Source organism: Platichthys flesus, chromosome 4, assembly GCF_949316205.1.
Source record: "Platichthys flesus chromosome 4, fPlaFle2.1, whole genome shotgun sequence".
NCBI classification, from domain to species: Eukaryota; Metazoa; Chordata; class Actinopteri; order Pleuronectiformes; family Pleuronectidae; genus Platichthys; species Platichthys flesus.
In genome coordinates, this window is record NC_084948.1 from 12,176,945 (window position 1) to 12,189,895 (window position 12,951).

Consider the following 12,951-nt stretch of genomic DNA (forward strand, 5'->3'; position numbering starts at 1 on the left):
ACCTACTTTGTATAAACGTTAAACTTGGACTAAAAATGAACTGATAAATTTGGTGTTTGAGGGTCAAATGTCACTGTCACCTTATAAATCTTCAGGGAATTTCTTCAAATTGAGTAGAATGGTTCGGTTGGACTCAAGGATGAACAGATTCTAATTTGGTGCTGATAAGTCACGGTCACAGTTGCCTCCTGTTCTTATACATCGGACACGCCAGTAGATCCTTTCATTAGGTGCATTAGACTTGGACTTGATCTGACTGTCTGAGGTGATCTGCCGGCAGCTGCAGGGGTAAAGTAAAAAAACACAGACGTCCCATTCTCCTTCTCGTAGCGTCATCGAGACGAGATCATCAGCGTTTGCTTTTTCCATTGCAGTTTACACAGATGTTTGGGAAAACCCTGTGTTTTTAAACGAGAATCGAATGACCAATGAAGTTGACTGAGACCTTTCTTTCAGGTTCAGATTTAAACTGTAGTTTACAGTGTCCAAGTGACGTCAGCACAAGATGAAAATTCATCACGTCCATTTTTTAGAGAAATAGTGAGAACCTTCTTATTCTTTATAAATCAACATACAACAATTAAAATAGAATATTGTAATAACCAACATCAGCTGTGAAAATGAGTGTCTTATTTTGAAACTTATAATTTTTTTAGTTTTCATCAACAAAACAATATAGATTTTCAGACAGATACATTTTTTGTCCATTGTTCAACTGTATATGGTATTGGTATACATGATATTCAGGTGCAGTGTGCAACGCATAGAAAGAGCAGCAAACATCAAATAGTGATCACTCCACAAGAAAAAGAGGGGGGATATGAGTAAACGATTGATTACACACATAAATAATTAAATAAAATTATTTTTAAAAAATACGGTTAAAGAAATAATAATTGTCCACTCCAAAAGATTATATTTTGATGTGTGGGTCTGTACCCACACATCACACTACTTACAAAGGAATTTTTTCTTGTCCTCCGCAGGCAGTTTCTCAAACACCTCCCAGAAGGTGATGATGGTTGGATGTTCTTCATGATACTCTCCTTCATAAACTGTGTTCTGTTTGTAAAAACAACAATTGAAACCTATACACACAAATACAACCAGGGTTTTCGATTTAAAGGTTAGAAACACAAACTCCATAATGTCCATAAACCCTTCGTTATTTTTTCCGTTATAGTGTGGTAAGGGCGAGATTTTAAAATAGCAGGGCGAAAACCCTGAACCAACTATCGAGATCAGACATTTTGTTTTTTTCCAATTTGCCATCTAGGATTTCTTGTGTTGAGTTGTTTGGTGTTAAGCAGTGGATTCACTGTCTTGGAAGAGTAACAATGTAACTCTTACTGAACAACATTGCCCTCTGCCGCCTTACGTGGTGATTTATTCTGTTAGACTCTGTACTATAGATCCTATGTGTTCTCTAGACTTAATTTTATAGAGAAATAAAGAATTAATGTTTTCTAATGGTTTTCAACAAACCTGCTTGAACACCAGCCAGTCATAGTTTTCTTGGCCCACCATCACTGCCTGTAGCTCCTCCGGCTGGAAGAAGTCCACCACATCCATGTCACACACTTTGAAAAACCCTCTCTTGAACTCTCCAAACACGCCCTGCACCGACTTGGTAAAGGCGTAGTTGAAAAAGGCATCAACGAACTCTTTCCTTTCAATAGAGAGAAATGAGAAAGTACAACTTCAGTCGGCTGCCACAGAAATTGAATATTGTGTGTGTGGTGGTTTCATTCTGAACTTTACTGCCCACTGAATTTTTACCTGAGCCTTTTTTTTTTCTTGTTTTATAACCATTTCATTTGATTAATCTATTACAATACAGTCCTGTTTTATTTTGACTTTCATCAGAAAGCTAAGGTCATCTTCGCCAAAAAACATTACTCCACCTAGTGTTCTGACGGTGAATTGCTTTGCAACACGCGCAACCCTTGGAGAACCATAAATTAAAACGAGTCCATCGACACAACTGCGTGAAGAGCTGCAGCTTTAGTTGCTGAACCATGTTAAAGTTAACATCAAACCTTGTCCTCAAAAAGAATCCTTTAAATATTTAACGGTCGTGAAGCTAACCCATCGTGAGTGTTGTGTAGATGGTTCTGTATTAACACACTTGTTTGAGCCTGTGACAGGTTTTCCAGCTTCTTTTGGATCAAGCTCAACTTGCTCCCCACCCCAGGTCACCTGTAAAGAATCACAGTTACAGTGGAATAAGGCAGAAATAGGTTTAGGCAGCAGAGTATCAGTCTAACTGTGATTATCTCAACCTACTTTAAAGGTTATGTCTGTATCTTCGACTTCAGCTGGAGTGTAGTCCATCAGGCAACGCCAAGACCTGAAGACACAGGAAACAGGATCATGAGTAAGATCAAGTCTGTCCAGTTGTGGTGTCATGGTGTTTAAATCATTATTTTAAGTCTACTTAGGGTTCCAATTTACAAGATGTCACTTTTGTAGAGTTAAACAAATTTTACTGAGCTACAGTCTTCCAGCATAACAGTGATACAACGGTTTTGGTTCCGGAAGTAAAAGTCCCATTTCTGTTTTAAGCCAGGCTGTACAGCTAAGAGATAAATTATGATCATTAAAACATTTGATTTAGAGCAAAGAAAATATAAGAAAACTGAAAAAGGGCAATGTGCATGATTATTTTAAGAGTGAAGGAATTTCAGATTTATTAAACCAGTGCATATTATCCCTTGTCAAAGACTTCCAGCACATCTTCTTGAATTCAACCCTGATATTTATATAGTGTTGCAATTTATAATAGTTTATATCTTGTATGTATGTATATAGTATTTCAAATAGTGTATCGTACATTGATGTACAGTATTAATGCTGAGCAGTTTGATCCATTTTCTATGTATCAGTGAGCCTCACCAATCAGAGAGAGCAATTAGACCTGAGGATTGTGGGTAGTGTAGTACTTCTCCTTGACAATGCGACTTAAATGTGTTTTTTCTTTAAATGCAGTTGATATGTAACTTTTTTTCACAATCTCATAGCTTGTGGTGAGTCTACCTTGGACGGTTAAAATATTGTGACTGACAATCAAAATTCAGATTCAAAACAATGTTGCTGTTGAGCTCTATAAAAAATGTCTTACTCTGCCATGACAGGGTCGAACTCCTTCATGTCATCCATTGAGGGTTTGACCCCGACCAGCTTCTTGAAGAGAACCAGTGGGAAGGGCAGGTGGACAATGTTGTAGTTGTAAAGAGCCATTCCACACAGAACTCCGAATAGGAAGTAACGCTTTGCCTCCACTTTGGGCTGTTTGGTTCGTAAATTAAAAAGAAAACAAATTCCATGTATGATTTGGAAACATTTGATAACTGTTTACAGAAGAAGTATCATACAAATACCAGCTGAACTGGATTTGGCCAATATCGTACAAATACCAATAATAAATCCACTGAAATAAAATAATCTTACTCTGGGAGGGAACCACATCAGAGTCTTGCTCTCGTTGTACATGAACATCTCAGACTCATGAGCGATGAGCTCATCGAACAGGTGGAGGAAGAGGTCCCTCTTGTTGACATTCATCACCTTTCTCTCATCCACAAACTGCACCTAGGGAGGAGAGCATATTTAAATGACCCACAGAACACAAACCAAATCAGCTCTAATGACAAATATCCAAGCATGACTAATAACTCATGGTATTGTGAAGAGACTTCAAAATGAAAATTCTAAATTTATGACAATTAATTCCAGCACTTCACCTCCAAACAATCCTCTAGTTATTACAACTAATTTTAAATCTCTTGTGAGTCCCACAGGTCTGAGAACCAGAGCGCATCTAAAGATAGTCGATAGTCTATGTCCCATCCACTAACATGGAGAAGGCCGGTTTAAGACCTGTACTGCAAACAGCCACCAGGTGGTGATTGAGATGCTTTGGCATCACTTTTAGGGAACAGTCATGTCATCCATCTTACAGTCGTGCAAGGTTAAATTGCTGGAGCAGCCCTTTAACTACCCTTGAGTGAGCTAACGTCTCTGGGAAAGACAGATACATTTTCAGAAGAACAAAGCTCTTTGATCGCCTGTTTACCAGAAGCTCTCTTTTGAAGGCGCAGTGGTCGGCCGCAGCCAGATGTCTGAAGGTGTCTTCGACGAGGTGAGTTCGTCTCAGGGTCAGCTGGAAGGGTGTGGGCGGGGCAATATTTTGGGGATTTCTCAAAGCGTCTTCATCCCCGGCGTCAATTAAATGGCCCGCTCTCTGTAAACACAAAAACCTTCTTTATGAAGTTATGACCACACAGATCTTAAAGCAGTTCTAATAGAATTACACAGCGTCTCTAAAGTTACAGTTGTACTACACACAGTGCTGTTGATCCTGATCTTCAGTCAAATTATCTCATCTCTGTCTTACCTTCATTGCAATCGAATGGATGACGAAGACCCTTGCCTTGCAATCCAGAGGCAACAAGAACGGAAAGCGGCAGAAAATGGCAGGTGTGTTTTCATCATCCTTTGAGAAAGTAATGGATCATTTGTTAAGATGTTGTTTTAGCAATAAGCACTACAACAGAAATGTAAAACTCTTGAGGACACTGCAACATCACATATACTGGACTGTATGATTTTACCTCCACTTTAGAATATGTTAACCACAGACAAATGTCTCCCTCCGGCTGCACACTGTCCCTGATTTCTTCCACGTAAAACTTGCTCAGTGGGACTTTATAGGAGTTTCCAGCTCTGTTGGCCTGTAAACAAATATTATGATGTGTTATAGAAAAAAACATTGAAACCATCAGATTTCTACCTGGTCAGATGTATAGTTTTAAGCCAAAGTTCAAAGGCTAAGCCAGTGGTTCCCAAATGGTGTGTATGGAATAGAGAGAGAGAGAGACAGAGAGATTACAATTTTTTTTCCATCAAGTTATGGCTTTAACTTGATGGCTTTAACTTTTCCATCAAGTTATGGCTTTATTTTCTAAATCTCAGAACGTTTTTTCTTCCTCTCCACTCCGTCGTAGAAAAAAGATTCTTAGCCTTAAGATAAAAGACATGATTTCAATTTTGATCCCAAATTCAACACGTATAGCAGATCCTGCACTGAAGCCACTGGTGATGATAATAATGATCATAAAAATATGACACTGACCTTGTAAAGTAGTTTCAGAGCTTTCATCAGGTATCTGATTCCCGGGTTGTGAGTTGTCAAGAGGTGGTTTTTCAGCATGAAGGCGAGGGCGTTTTTGAAGACCATGATGTGCTTCATCAGGATGGAGGGTGACACCGAAGACCACCAGCCTCCTGCCGAACAAAATAACACGGTTAACTCACACTGTATGACTTCCACAGCAGAGAGAATTGTTGTGTGGTTGATTATTTGTGTACAGTTTTATATTGTGCCCTTCCACATGTGGTTTGAGTTTAGTGCAGGAACGTTATTTATGATATCAAGGAAGATATGAACACTTAAATTTCATAAGATTCAAAACTAACTCTTAGTATGTTAAACAAACAATGTATGGTAGGTAGGTAGTTTACTTAGCGCTGCCAGAGGCTTCTCTTTCAGATTCTCAATGATGACGGCCAGAAGGAGCGACCCCGCCATGACGCTGGAGTCCTCTTGGAAAAGAGGGCACGTCAGCAGAATCAGCAGGATCTCTGGAGATTTTAGGGTCTTCATTGATTCACAAAGCAATGTCACAAGGAGCTCAAGGTTCATCTGTGAGAAACATAACAAAATGAGATAAGACAGTGATGTTGATTGTATATAAACGAAATAGTCACTAAAGTACAAAATGCCTATGGCCAAAGAGTTGTTGTGTAATTCAAGCAGCAGAGTGTTGAAGATGATGAAGGAAGAATTATCCGCAGACTGACAAGAAACATATGGAATAGTATTTAAAAAATGTGAGAATTTAGGAATCAAGACACCATAGATGTTAACACGTCATTCTGGTTTACACCCATGTTCAAAATATATATTAGCTGAACATACCACAGAGTCTAATGAGTTATGACATAACAGTGGAGGTTTATTTCTAAGTCTAAGGCAGAAAACATAAAGAAGAATGACCTCCCTGTGGTTGCTCGTCTCCACCAGTCAGGGCAGACCTTAAGATACCACCATGATCTTGACCTTTGACCACCCAAATCTAATCTAATCTTAATCCACGAGTTAAATGAACATTTGTTCCAAATTTGAATGGATTGTCTCAGTTCTTAAGATAACACGTTCAAAAGGAAACAAGTATTGTGAGGTCACAGTGCAGTGCATGTGATTAAATTCTCTATGGGTGTTCTTGATACATCCAGTTCTCAAGAACATGAGGTCACAGCCACCTTGACCTTTGACCACCAAACCTTCGCCCTGTGGTTGTTCCTTTCCACCAATTAGTGTACTTTATATACATTTTCCTTCAGACTTTGAGTCAAAGTGAACGTTAGCAACAAATGTGAAGGATATTAGCAAAGGCGTTCTTGAGATATCGTGTTCCCAAGACTACATGCAGATGGATGAACAACCCAATGTCTTGGGTCTGTCTCAAGCACAGAAGCATAAAAATGATCTGAACGTGTGAAAATCAATCAATAGAATTTCTTAACTGCTTGTTTGATCCATGGTATTTCCAACAGCTGGTCAAAAGCTCGGCTCGCAGCTTCCAGGTCGACAGTTAAAGCACCAGCTTCTAATGAAGACCCACTGATAACACAGGCAAAGAAGTCAATGTTTAGAAATTATTTATTATCTTTTTACATTTTTACATAACTATTAATATACTTTGTTCAATGTAGGGCAATATTTATTTTATTAAATGAATATATACACATTATTTTATTTGAGTGTTAGCATATTATTTTATAATCTATAATATTTACAACATAATAAATTGATAATGTTTTTATTTCTGTCATTCAAATGCATTTGGCCCAATCCTTCTGAGGATTTCATGAATCACAAATTATTTCATGGATAATATTACTTCTATTATTATATATAAACATCCTGTGAAATATTACTTCTCAATTCTTATTTCCAATATGACTTATTTTTTAGTTTAGTTTTTACATACAATAATAAATAATATATTGTATATTTATATATCCAGGTGCTAGTGTTCACACATTTACCCTAAATATTTTAATATTAGCTACTATAATATAATAATATACTATTTTTTTTGACTTCACTTATTTCTTTATACTTGATTTTTTTTTATTCTTTTCTATTGTAACTCTGGATTTATATCTGGAACAATAATTTACTTTGAGACAAATACAATTCTATCTTGTCTTATCTGAAAACATCACAGAAATCATCAGCCTATAAAAAAAAACTTACTTGTCTTTTGTGAAACTTGCAACAAGACTTGAACTTGTCAAAAATATTGACGATATTTCTCTGTTGCACAAAAAGAGAAAAGTATTGGAAGAGCCCCAAAACATCAGTCATTGATTGTAAGGCTTACATTCAATTTTTGAAAACATTAGCGTTAGCATATTAATATATTTAATAAAACTACCTCTTTGCCTCTGCATTGCCGTGTCTCATTGACAGCCATTTTTGCAGCTTCCTCTTATCGAGACGTCCAGTTATCTGCCCATGACTCTTCAAAGAAAGTAGACATACATTGTCAGGCAGCCAGATCATTAAACCTAATTTATTAAATACTTTAATCCTGAAATGAAACATTACAACTTTTGATGCACAGAACATCAAATCAGTATTAATTTAGAAGTACATTTATTATTTGTGTAAATTTTATTTACCTGCGCATGTGAAGAGTAGGTAAAGTTTGTGTTCCACCCGGCTGATATTTTCAACTCTGTTTAAAGAAATAAAAAAATATATAACATTTAACAAATAATAATAATATTAATAATAATGAATTATGATATATTCATGTCACATCTATCTGCTAAACTTTCGGATCTTTACGTGACAGAATTTTGCAAAAAATGTGTTGCTTTATATTTCCATATTTTACTTTTATCAAACTGTTTGATATATACTGTATATTTTCATGTAAGTGTAGGGGATAAGATCAAAGACACATACTTCCCACAGCCCTAACATACATACATAAATACATACATACATACATACATACATACATACATACAAACATACATACATACATACATAAAAACATACATACATACATACATACAGACAGACAGACAGACAGACAGACAGACAGACAGACAGACAGACAGACATTCATACATACCAGTGGGTATGGTTGCTGCACTGTCAGTGGTCCATGGAAGTTGAACTAGAGTGGGACTCAGATTGTTCTCTGCTCGTCCAGTCCCAATTTGACCTTTGACCCCATTACCAAAAGCCCAGAGCTGACCAGACTCGCCCAACACCAGAGTGTGTCTCCTGGGAAAGAAACCACTGATATCATAAGCATTCTACAGAGTAATGGTAGATGATTAGTTATATATACTGACTCTAATCATGCTCTAATCATGCTCGTGTTATCCCTAAAAATATGTAAATGTGAAAATGCAGTTTCAGTGTGTCCTTTTTACCGTCCACATTCGATCTGTGAGGCCGGGCCGTCCAAACCATCGACCAGTCTGGGTTTCACTTCATTGGCGGAGGAGCTGTGACCCAGCTGACCGTGGGTTCCCTCTCCAAAAGTGTAAACTTTACCATCCTAGAAATCATAGCATTGCATTGTTAAAAAAAGAGATGCCAAATCATTGGGTCGGTCAATAAAGACGTAGGGATGAGAGGCAGACTGAGATCAGTGAAGTTTGTACCTTTGTTAACACAGCGGAGTGAGCTTCTCCACAGCTCATGAAGGAGACACCCAGAGGTCTGAGCGCTGGTACCATACAGATGTTAAACCTGCCTGTTCGTCGTGGAAAGAAATGGGCATGAAAAGGACAAGATTTATATTTTTTATTGTAGTTAAAAAATAAGGTTTTGAAGACCTGTCTAAATGCATTTATGACCTGAACTGTTTATGAGTCTGAACTGGCTCAGACAAACAGCCTTAGTTCTCAAATATATGATCCTTGCATTTGAATCTGAGATCCCTGAGACTCTCTGTGTTGATCCTTTCTGAATACAGCCCCTATTAAAATACACAAAGACAAATTTGGTGCTCCAGCATCTTGTATTTTCAGATTTCCATCACACTACTTTAAATAACTTTTTCATAGGATCCCTAAGATGAAATACATTCCCCGAGGCTAAGGTTGCTTTTGTGTTACCATTAAAAGCAAACCATATTTTAAATAACCTCTAAAGTTTTAGAACACTTTTTACAGCACTTTTCTCAAAAGATCTAGTGTAAGATCTTTTTTCTTCTCTTATGAGGTCACTGTGACTTTAATTGAATCAGTTGATCTCAAGTTCATGTGACAACTGGTCAAAATGTCAATCAAGAGGTCAAATATCATGTTTTGTGAGGCAACTGTGACCTAAATCTAATCAGATCATCCTTGAGTCCAAGGGAAGGTTATTTTACCAAATTTGAAGAAATTCCCTGATGAAATTTTTAAGATATCTTGTTCATAATAATGGGACCGGCAGACGAGTGGACAAACCGAAAACATTATGCCTCCAGAGACTGGCTGTTGCTGGCGCAGAGGCATACAACTTGTCTACATTTTCTGCAGGTGTTAAGTGTATATATTGACAAGTGTGAAATTGTCTAATATTATGGACCATCTGCTGTGTGAGTGTGTGACTGAGTTAAGGTAAATTATGTGTACCCTTCTCATCCACCCTGTTGAGCCCCAGCTGGCCAGATTTGTTGGCTCCACAGCAGTACACCAGGTCTGCGAGTGTGAGGAACAGAGTGTGGCTTGCTCCGGCTGCTATCTGGGTCACAGGTACACCGGACAGAGCGACCACAAGGACGGGCGTGTGCTGCAGGGCCACCTCCTTCCCCAGACCCAGCTGACCGTGACTGTTCGAACCCCAGGAGAAGACGTCTCCTCCTGGGAAGTGGAAAAGAGTGCAAAAATCAAACAGTTTTACTAGACTTGAATGTCATTACAGTTCCTCAGCAGTGGCAGAAAACAATGTAAAAAAACTAATAAAAATAATTTACTTTGTTAATGTGCATGTGTGTAGCATTTATGAAAGTTTTAATGGTTTACTGAACTGTTATTGTTTATTCATACACTGCATGTGGGCTCTATTTCAGAGGTTTTGAAAATCTTCAGACCCAAGTTTATAACTTTTCAAATTAAAAACTCAATTTAGTTCGACATAAACGTTTGCAGCAAAAAAATCAAGTTGTGCTTTTACTTTATTGACAAAACAGAAAGTGATTGTATGCAAGTTGCTGACTGGGATCAGCACCCGCACTTCCCGTGAATGTCTGTCAGTCCGATATCATTAAAAAAAGTTATTGATTTATTTTAATGGATCTGGAACAGAGCGGTAGAATGTATTGTAAAAAGCTTTGATACTGTAGTTGGAAAACACAACAGGTCATCAGTGTGTTTAGTCTCTTACCTTTAGTCAACGCCAGCGAGTGGACGTTTCCACAGGCAACATGAATCACTGGTACCCGCAGTGGTATGGGCACCCGACTGCAATAAAATTAGACAATTGCAAACCGTAAACAGCTTTGCTTTCATCACTCCCCACCTACTGGCTTTAGTGGTAGTATGCATAATGATTCACATATCACAGAGACTATATTGCCTTGGTCTGATGTGGGTTTGCTTTGGATCCAACAACATCCCCAGCTTTGCATTCTCTGCAGCCCCCCAGGAGAACACGTCTCCAGACGCACACACAGCCAGACAGTGGTCCTGACCGCATGCCATCGTCACCACGTCGCCAAGCCCCTCCACACGACCTGACACAGGACGACAGACAAGGGAAAAAACACCCACGCTAGAAAGTTAAGTTAGGAATAGCAATACTTGTGCTAACACATTCATTTCAGTCTGATGTCACAATGACCTTGACCTTCTAATCAGCCTAGAGAACATGTGAATGTTTGTGCCAAATGTAATTTTCTACATGTGTCTCTGGTAAGTCATGTTCACCGGAACAGTAGGTCAACTTGACCTTTGACTAATAGCTAATCAGTTCATCCTTGAAACTAAATGTTTAAATAAAATTTGACGAAATTCCCTCAAGAAGTTCTTAAGATGTCATGTTGACAAGAATGGACCTACAGACAGAAGGACAACCTAAAAACATAATGCCACCAACCAGTGGCTGTTGCTGGTCATGGGATACTGAACAATTTTGAGGTAATTGTACTAAAATATTTTCTTGTATATTACGTCTAATGAATTAACCCCTTAAACATCACTGAATTAACCATTGCCCACCAAAACCCTGCATTTCATCAGACTAAACCAGACAATATATCCAAACCGTGAAAGACACATTGTGATGAGTTTCCAAATTTCCCACATGAACGTGAACGCAACACAAATCTTAGGTTAAGTTTCGTTTTTTTGGACTGAAGCGATCGAAACGAAAGTGAGACTCAGCCTCTGATGAGTTTAACTAATAGATCCAAATCATTAAAGGTTTAAATCCGTAAACACATGTTGAAAAACATTACTGCAGACAACCAGATAATAATCCTGCTAATACCATTTCAACAGTAAAGGGACAAAAAAACGTTGTATTCTTGATCGATAGATAGATCGATAGATCGATAGTTGTACTAAAATTATCCCAAATTGTTGTATAAAAGCAGCAAGGTGTCATAAGACACTAAGCCAGATGGAAAATATAAGAATAAAAGTATACAAAAAAATAAAGGATAAAAAACAACTATAAATGTAATTTATTGTTGTTATTATTATTATTACGGTTGTTATTTTACCTGGTTTCCTTCCATCTTTGGGTGTCTTTCGTCCCAGTTGTCCCCTTGAGTTGTGTCCACATGAGAAAACGCCTCCATCCCCTGAGAGGAATAAAGTGAACTGGTCCCCACAGCAGATGGAGCTAATGTCCCGGGGGAAGGTCCAGGACACCGGGCTGAGGGCCGTCTGTGGCTCGTACTGTCCACTGGAGCTGTCCCCCCAACAGTACAGCTGCGCCATGTCTGCAGCTGAAGCTCTGAGGTGAAGCTCTGAGGTGAAGCTCTCAGGTGAAGCTCTGAAGTGTTGACTCATGGCTGTTCTGCCCTGATGAGGCAAATAGATATCCACTCACGCTGCCTTCGCGTGTCGTCGGACTTGTCACGATCACACTCGCAAATATTCTCCTAAACCACTAATTTTGCCAGTGCAGCATATTGTATCTGTTTTACTAAACCTTACATATCAAACATGCGTCTTTTTGTTATTCGCTGGGTAAACTTTGTCATTTAAATTAGCCCAACTGGGAAACCAAGGTGGGAAGTGGCCTTATTTACGAGCATAAAAGGAAACAGTGAAGGCGTCATTACAGCAGCGAAACTTAACTTGAAACTCTGCAAGGTGTGATTGAAGTGTTAGTCACTTTTATAATATTATATAATACATTATTATATAATATAATCTAATTAATGAGCTATAGATGGGATTGTGTGTTTCAATTGATTCAATTAAATAGTATCTACATATTATTTTAAAAACAACTCTCACCTGGACAATAACAACTCTTATGTAATAATGCTGCAGACTTCCGTTCAGAATCATCTCCTCCAAACTGAACACGAAACTCAGTGACCTAGGCATCAACACTTCCCTCTGCAACTGGATACTGGACTTCCTATCCAACACACCCCAGTCTGTTAGGTGAACCACACCTCCTCAACCCTCATCCTGAACACCGGCGTGCCACAGGGCTGTGTGCTAAGTCCTCTCCTCTACTCCCCCTTCACCTATGACTGCACACCTGTACATGGATCTTATACCATTGTCAAGTTTGTAGACGGTGCAACGGTGATTAGCCAAATCAGCAACAACGATGAGTCGGCCTACAGAGAAGAGGTCCAGCATCTGGCGGAGTGTTGCGCCGACAACAACCTGGCTCTCAACACCAAG

General features: G+C 38.5%; 1 protein-coding gene across 1 annotated transcript; it reads right to left on the minus strand.

Moving 5' to 3' along the window:
• Positions 1 to 926: 926 nt before the first annotated feature.
• On the minus strand, positions 927 to 12,073 carry LOC133951789 (probable E3 ubiquitin-protein ligase HERC6). Its single transcript, XM_062385955.1, has 22 exons — positions 11,805 to 12,073; positions 10,658 to 10,814; positions 10,466 to 10,542; positions 9,715 to 9,942; positions 8,755 to 8,846; positions 8,521 to 8,648; positions 8,214 to 8,368; positions 7,753 to 7,808; positions 7,506 to 7,591; positions 7,325 to 7,384; positions 6,589 to 6,685; positions 5,524 to 5,704; positions 5,135 to 5,286; positions 4,614 to 4,733; positions 4,397 to 4,495; positions 4,076 to 4,243; positions 3,451 to 3,591; positions 3,122 to 3,288; positions 2,287 to 2,350; positions 2,129 to 2,199; positions 1,486 to 1,669; positions 927 to 1,062 (listed from the first exon to the last, which is right to left on the minus strand). Exons 1-22 carry the CDS (start codon positions 12,022 to 12,024, stop codon positions 952 to 954), a joined length of 2,814 nt encoding a protein of 937 aa, XP_062241939.1. The 5' UTR covers positions 12,025 to 12,073; the 3' UTR covers positions 927 to 951.
• Between the last annotated feature and the right edge of the window lie 878 nt (positions 12,074 to 12,951).